Here is an 8,217-nt window from a genome sequence, read left to right as displayed (position 1 = left end):
GTTATTTTCTTCAATAAAGCATGTAAAATATCAAACTTTAGCTGCACATAATGTTAGTACGATACATTTTCAAAATAAATAAATAGATAAATACCCACGATGAAAACTATTGATTCATTGACACAAGAAGAGGATTGTGGGCCTTTAAAAATATTTTTGGTTGATAGTTTTTATTTCTTGTTTAAACATAAATGAGCAGTTTTCCAAATGTGCCTAAATATATGTTGATAAACGGATCAATCTGAATGTGTATATGGCCTAAGTTGATTCACGGATCAAAGTCTAAACATTTTTTTATCAAAATGGATTAAAATGATGCTGTTTTTGGACATCACCGTTTAATCTCGAATTGAACTAATATCTCAGTAGGAACATTGATGAGGAGAACTGTAGTAAAATGCCTACTCATGTAAACGAGGCTTGCTGTATTATTATCATCAGACTTTAAGAAATATAAACTTTTTTCCAATTTGTGAAATTGCGTGATTTCATCTAACACGAACTTGTTACTTCATACTGTTTCATATATTCATATTTAATATAAACTATTTTGTACTCCTCTTCTGTGAACAAGACCCGCCTTCTTTGATTTGATTGGCCATTTTGCATGACGAGCTCTTTTAAACTGCTGAGGCAAAGCAGCCTAAATTTAACTTTTAAAACGTCATCCTAACAACAACAAACAGCTTTAATCGTTCTACCCACTAAAATAATAAGGTAACCCATGGATGATAACGTTTCAGAAATCTGATGGCGTTGATTCAGTGAACGCTGTTTCCATAACGTTTAACCAGCAGGTGTCACTAAAATTATAAGATAAGATAAATAAATAATATGAGTAGCCTATTAATTCTACTATTCGCTCTGGTATCAGATATCTGGAATTGTTTCATATTTAATGAAACACATCCACTGTCTTTAAAGAGTTTGAAAACTCAATGAACCACGTGACTGCAAGATAAAGCATGTCGCAAATCTAGAACTTAATTCAATTTTTTCAGAGTTTCTGTTCAATTGATAGAGTTTCAGAATTCTAATGATACGTGAGACGTACAATTGATATGTCTATATTTATATAACTCTTAAAAGTAAAACCCATTAATCGTCTCCAATAATAACAAATAGTCAACGTCATAAAGAATATAACTTATTTGCAAATACGCATTAAAGCATTTAATAGCAATATCAATTAAGGTATAAATTTAATTCTAATTCTGGCAACAGTTTAAATTATTAACCACTCGGATCATGTAATCCTCCTCAAAGATCCTTAAAGAATCATTGAACGTTCATCAATGATAGATATCCGTAATGAAATCACAGACTTCTACCCGATTCACGCTCAAAGGACCACACTATCACTCATCATCGTGGTTAGGGAGACTCTACATTTTAGAAAAACACTTCCAAGTTAGAAACTATAGAAATGATCCCTGAAAGTATAGTCTTAACGAAACACACCGCTCGACCAGCACCAGTTCAGCGACACGATGAAGCTCAGCGACGGTAGTGAACGATGACGTCACACCAGCGACTTTACATCGATGATTAAAACAACGCGCCAAATTCCTCGGTTTAAGAGGCCATATAAATACAAACACAAGTAAAAGCACGGCCCTCTACACATATACTACGCATTTTATTGTTAATAAATGGATTGATTAAATCAATCCAAACTTAAACGCGACTTCATGATATTGTATGATGAAGCAGCGGTGACTTAAACACCACGCATTGAAGTCCAAGCAACCCTTATTTATTGGAGTGAAAGTACCCTAATTATTATATGTTTAAGCACTTTTTACCTGAATTAAATGTTATTTTCTTCAATAAAGCACGTAGAACATAAACATTTAGTTGCATTTAATGTCAATACCCATAATCCTCCTCGGTGGCAACTTTCCTTTTTATGGTTAGTAGCAGACTGCATTTTGTCATGTGTATTAAACCACATCGATCAGCTACACTAAATGAATAAAACTACTTTCGAGCATTTGAACACATATTAGTATGTCTGAATTCAAAAGGAAACAACATATTCCTTTATCGATTTACAGCAAAGTTTTGGTGCTTCAATTAAATCAGTCCTGTCATGCAACACGCGTTCAAGAATCGTTCCGGCAAGCTTAATACAAGGTTCGCAGTCTTCTGGAAAACCTGGAAATATTTAAAACCTGATGTGCAAGGCCATAAGGTCATGTTTTTTTTAAATGAAAAATTCTATACATTCTATAAATTCTATAACTTTACACAAAATTTATTCAAAAAAAAAACACTGAATTCATATAATTCATGCATCCTCTGGGAGGGAATCATGATCTTGGTGACAGAAACAAAACGGTGAATATGAATTCTGCAGACCTAAATATAATCAATAAACAATAACTGAACTTTTTATTTCAAACTTTTTTTCTTTTTTTACAAGATTACAAAAAATGCTAGGCATCATTGAATGAACATTTAAGACTTCATTTACCAGGAATTTAATATCTGTTATAATTATTGCATGAATACAGAGAACAGAATTATTTTTATGATCAGTGATGTGAGGAGTTATGAGTCGGCTGAAAGATATAATGTGTGAGGTTTGTTAATAATAAGCTCTCATGCCCACATGGTTTACATTTAATTATGGATATATGAAGCCTTGATTTGCAGCAAACTGTTTTCGGAGAGGCTAGCAATAGCGAGCTAGCAGAAAGTATAATATTTAATCATATTTAAGTGACATGTGAAGATAAGATAAGATCCCACCCCTCCTTCAGAGCATCTTCAAAGCCACGCCTCCACCAAAACACATGAACACGCGCAGCAGGGAGCAAACAAAAGCGTCACGAGAGACGGCGTTACTCTACCTCATGTCTCAAAGCACATATCATTTCAATAATAATGAAAATAAACAACTTGAAGAGTACTGACCTGTTGTACCACCTGACTGCGGCAGATTCATTACACCGTTGATAGTATTGCCATTGAAACGCATAAATTCGAGTCACAAACCGCTGCGAATGTAACATCACGTGTTTCCATCTCTTCTAAATTACAGTTAGTGAACGCAGCATAAGCTTGTTGTTTTGGTTCAGGAGGGATTGTAAAAGGCGGCTGCTGTTTCGTTTGCGGTGCTCAGTGACTGACGTCTGTCAAAGGGGCTGTTTACACGATACCGTTTTCAACTAAAAACAGACATTTTTTATGCATTTTGGCCTTTCATTTACATAACAACAACGTTTTTGGGGGTCTGACAATGCACGTTTTTGAAAACGGTACCATTATCATCTCAAAAACGTGAATCTGTGAAAACGGTGACGTCATGCACATGCGTATTACGTGTTCAGTATATAGGCGGTGTAGTGTTTCTTTACAAAGTGACATCACCACCTACTGGCCTGGCATGAATAATACTCAATAATCATTTCTAGTAATTTTCGGGGATCGTTTTGACAACATTGTTGTCTATACAAAGGTAAACTTTTGATTTTTAGTACTTCATTGTCGTGTATCTGAAAATACGTTGACCGAATGCAATGATTGGACGGGGCATTTTAAGGTCCTACGCCTTCCACAGATGATATATCATGTATATATATATATATATATATATATATATATATATATATATATATATATACAGTATATATATACATTATATATATATATATATATATGTGTGTGTGTGTGTGTGTGTGTGTGTGTGTATAGGCCTATATGTGTGTGTGTGTGTGTGTGTGTGTGTGTGTGTGTGTGTGTGTGTGTGTGTGTGTGTGTGTGTGTGTGTGTTTATGTGTTATTAGAGACCACTTAGTGAATGCTATCAGGATGTGAAGAGACTTTCAACCATCATAACAAAAAAATTCTGGAACAAATCACCTACCCTGCCTTTAAACTTAAAATGTTATGTGTTTCTTTAATGCTTGGTATTTGGAGGCAGCAGGAACCAACCAACCATCTCTCTCTCTCTCTCTCTCTCTCTCTCTCTCTCTCTCTCTCTCTCTCTCTCTCTCTCTCTCTCTCTCTTCTCTCTCTCACACACACACACACACACACACACAAAAGCACATGCTCCATTTGCCAGTAGAATGAGCGTTTGACGAGCATCGACCCAGTCAGTCTGTCGTGGTCTGGAGAAGTACTCAAGAACACCGCAAGAAACTGGATTCATCATCGTCTGTTCCGTAAAACGCCATAAACGGAGCTTCTAAACCCTTTGGATTTAAACTGTAACAGCTGTCTTTCAAAAGAGAAAACCCAACCAATTCACGAAATGTCTTCATTTAATCTCTAATATATTTATAAAACTAAATGACCGAGAGATGTAATGGTCGGATCGGTTCTATCAACCGCATCAAGTGCACTAATTTATTAATAACGACGAAACCATTTGTCATAAGCATGAAGCATAAATAATGTTTAATACTTGCTCGGATGGGAGATCTTTTCAGTCTTTCTCTGAGAACTTGGAGGATTTTGACTCTATACGGAGTGTGCTTCTTTACAGGTTAGTAGAAATTGTTTGTTTGTTGCTTTTCTCGGCTACAAAGTTGAATACCGAGCAGCTTTTCCTCGCGCGCCGGAGGGGATTTAAAGACCTCGTGCGGGTTTTGCGAGTGCAGGATGGAAGCTGTGTGTTTTTAAAATTAGTAATTAATACGACGTTAAATCGTTTTTTTTATATATATATATATAATATATTGACAAAATCGTCTATTTGTAGAAGCGTATTTGTATTAGAAGCTTACAATTTTGTTTGTTTTTCAACGAAATTTTCATAATGTTTAATAGGCTATTCCATTATCATGATATTTTAATTTTTTTATTATAGTATTTTTCTGTAGAAACCAGCATGAATGATTCTGAAGTCGAACAGGCGATTCTGTTGTTGTTTGTCTTAATGCGTAACTTCGTTCGTTCAACGCTGTTCAACAAAAGCTTCCGTGTTGCTATAGAAACGACTCGATTATACCAATCACGATTTGAGAAACGCGTCACGTGGCCATTGGACAAGCCCCGTATGCGGATAACAGGACAGGACACAGTTGACACAATTCGCTTCTTAAAACAGCTCTGGATACTGACACAGGTTATTGAGTATAAAAATGCGCTGATGGCTTCTAGACAATTTACAGAGGGGAACGAGACGGAGTTTGAGTCCGACTTGCGTGAAAATAAGGAGGCTGAAGGAGGGAGCGAAACTGATTCCGATGCATCAAGTTATAGTTACTCAGACTCAGATTACTCAGAGTAAGAAACATCAACACATTCACAAACAATAGTTATTAATAATAACTGGATTGCTAATTCGATATTTTCATGTTACATGTTTCAACATAAAACTTTGTTATTGAGATCGGTGTAAACTTGACTGCAGTATGTATGTAAAATAACGTTATACATTATATCTAAATATTAAATGTGTGTGTGTGTGTGTGTGTGTGTGTGTGTGTGTGTGTGTGTGTGTGTGTGTGTGTGTGTGTGTGTGTGTGTGCGCGCGCGCGCACACACACACACACACACACACACACACACACACACACACACACACACACACAGAGAGAGAGAGAGAAACAGTACTGGTCAAAAGTTTGGAAACATTACTATTTTTAATGTTTTTGAAAGAAATTTCTTATGGTCACCACCAAGCCTGCATTTATTTGATTAAAAAAACAGTAATATTGTGAAATATTAGTACAATTGACAATTGAAATATTACAATTTAAATAATTGTTTTCTTTTTTAATATACTTTAACATATCATCTATTTATGTTAGCAAAGCTGAATTTTAATGTCTTCAGTGTCACATGATCCTTCAGAAATTATTGTAATATGCTGATTTATTATCGATGTTGGAAACAGTTGTGCAGGCTAATATTTTATTTTTTTTGGAACCTGTGATACTTTTTCATGATTCATTGGGGAATAAAAAGTCAAAAAGAACAGCATTTATTCAAAATATAAATCTTTTCTAACAGTAAAAGTCTTCTTTACTATCAGTTTTTATCAATTTAAAACATCCTGTCTGAGTAAAAGTTTAAATTTATATAAATTTTTATATATTTTTTTAAATATTTATATAAGTTGTCAGTTTAGGGGTCTCTCCTGACCCACATTTAAGATAGACTCATGAAAACTGAAAATAGACCTCGTCCACTCTCTGCCCTCTCTCATTTTTAAGGGGAATTTCTGTTTCCAATTTGGAAAGTCAGCCATCATAAATAATTATATGCTATTCACCATCTTTAGTGAACTTATGGACGTGGTTGCCAAGAGCTAACCTCCAAAGTAGTGTGGCTTAATTTAGAAATGGAGAAAAAAAAACATAATGTCTGCATGGCTGAATATTGAGTCGAGTTTTTCTGGAATGAAGGAGAGGATTGTGTTTCAAAGGTCTCGGATGTGTGTCTTTCCCCTGCAGCATTCTGACTTAATACTTATGTAGAGTTTAGTTGGGTTTGTGCTGTGAGATACTCTTATACCATGTATTACTTCCTCATCATTTTGTGATGAAATGTAGTCTGTTGCAAAGTATTTTCACACATATAGAAAATAACGAATGTCTTTTTATGTATTTGATAGTGTTTCAAGCAGGGCAACAGTGTCACTTTCTTAATCTATTTAACTAAATAACTTTTTAATTTAATCATATAATTATTGTATACCTACATGCAGTTTAAGTTTTTATTAATTGAGAAACTACATGGAATATTCATTTAAAAATGATTTTGTCAATTCATTTTTATTTTAAAATCTTCAAATTAAATTGACAACCAGTTAACTCTTTTTTTTAATCTAGATTTGAGTTCATTTGTTGTTATTGTTGACCAAAACTATGAAAAAAGATGTTATTAATTGAAATAAAGCTGAAGATGAAAAACATGAAAAAAAAAACATTATAAAACTAAAAATGTTGCCTATGTAAACTAACTGAAATAAAATAAGGTTAAGTAGAAGTACTAAAATAACTAAAAGTAAAACTTAAATAAAAATAAAAGCTTTTGGGGAGGGGGACTAAATGTAAAAAAATACAAAAAGCTCATAACAAAATGACTAAAACTTTAACTAAAACTTAAATGTAAATAAAAATAAAAGCTTTTCCAAAATATGAATATTATAATAGTGTAAAAATAATAGTACTAAAATACAACCTGCAGTCGATTTCTACCTTATGAAGTTGATTGAATTTGATGAAATATTTTCTGATAGTTCAACATATAAATAAATATTATATTAGTGTATAATTAATTGTACTAAAATGAAACCTGCAGTCGATTACTACCTTATAAAGTTGATTGAATTAGATTAAATAGTTCTGCATGGGCCAGCTCAGAAAAGTCCATAATTCGCATCCGAAATTTTCGGACGTAAAAAAAAAATTCGACCTCACGTTATGTCAATCACGCTTGCACACTGAATACGAAACTTTCGTCCGTCATAAAAAAAATCGGATCGGGTTCGATTTTCTGCGTTTTTCGCATCCGTAGCAAGCAGTTTGAATTTTGATTGAATGTTGTTTTGACAATTCAGAGCCACCGAATCACGAATACGAAAAAACGCATACGAAAATTTCGAACTTTAGTTCTGAGAAATCAAATGCAATGACATTCAGACATTATCTGGATATTATCGCACGCTTCTTTAATGTTCGCTCTGTTTTGTGGCGCAGTGACCTAGAGCCGGAATGGCTGGATGATGTCCAGAAGAACGGTGAACTCTTCTACCTGGAGCTGAGTGAGGGAGAAGAAGAAGCTCTGCTGGCCCAAGCATCAGCCAATCTCTCTGCTGCGACCAATCACGTACGTTTCAGCGAAAAGGAGGCAGAGATTATCACCGACAATGGTAAAAAGCAAGCAAAATCCAAAGCAAACCTCAAGAAGTTCACCAAGATCCTGAGACCAAAGCGGCGGCCATCTCAAAGGAAAGCCGCTGATGGGAAAGACGGAGGATCTTCCCAGCATCCCACCTCCATCCTGAAGAATCAAGCGGGTCAGCGGCCTGGAGTCGTGGTCCAGCAGCAGCGTCTGAAGGATGTGTGTGTGTATTTGAACCCAAAGCGCCTCGGCAGCGCCTCTCCTCCATCTCCTGACAGAGGCGGCCTGTTGGAGGCCTTGCTGGGGGTCGTGCATCGGCCAGGAGGGAATTCTGGGAAAAGAGGGGGAAAACTCATCATCCATGGTCTGGTCCCACACAGTCCTGCTAGCAAGTGTGCTGAGATTCTTATCGGT

General features: G+C 35.3%; 1 protein-coding gene and 1 non-coding gene across 6 annotated transcripts in view; one reads left to right on the top strand and one right to left on the bottom strand.

Annotated features, from left to right (window-relative positions):
• Window positions 1-1,236: 1,236 nt before the first annotated feature.
• On the bottom strand, window positions 1,237-1,449 carry LOC143737905 (small nucleolar RNA U3). Its single transcript, XR_013203777.1, has one exon. It is a non-coding gene; the product is annotated as a small nucleolar RNA U3 (small nucleolar RNA).
• A 2,464-nt stretch (window positions 1,450-3,913) lies between these two features.
• Window positions 3,914-8,217, top strand: part of intu (inturned planar cell polarity protein) — a 35,034-nt gene continuing 30,730 nt past the window's right edge. The window contains exons 1-2 of one of the 5 annotated variants that reach the window (XM_077227533.1): window positions 3,914-4,495; window positions 7,659-8,215. In XM_077227533.1, coding sequence (XP_077083648.1) covers window positions 4,404-4,495; window positions 7,659-8,215 — 649 coding nt within the window. In that variant the 5' untranslated portion in view covers window positions 3,914-4,403. Of the gene's footprint in view, window positions 4,496-4,992; window positions 5,239-7,658; window positions 8,216-8,217 lie in introns of those variants that run through there. The other 4 variants (XM_077227534.1, XM_077227531.1, XM_077227530.1 and 1 more) reach the window with 4 other exon arrangements.

The sequence above is a fragment of the Siphateles boraxobius genome, unplaced genomic scaffold (assembly GCF_051911475.1).
Source record: "Siphateles boraxobius isolate OS27281-9 unplaced genomic scaffold, OSU_SipBor_1 130, whole genome shotgun sequence".
Classification (NCBI taxonomy): domain Eukaryota; kingdom Metazoa; phylum Chordata; class Actinopteri; order Cypriniformes; family Leuciscidae; genus Siphateles; species Siphateles boraxobius.
Note: the sequence above shows the minus strand (reverse complement) of the source record. Positions and strands in the feature narration are given on the sequence as shown.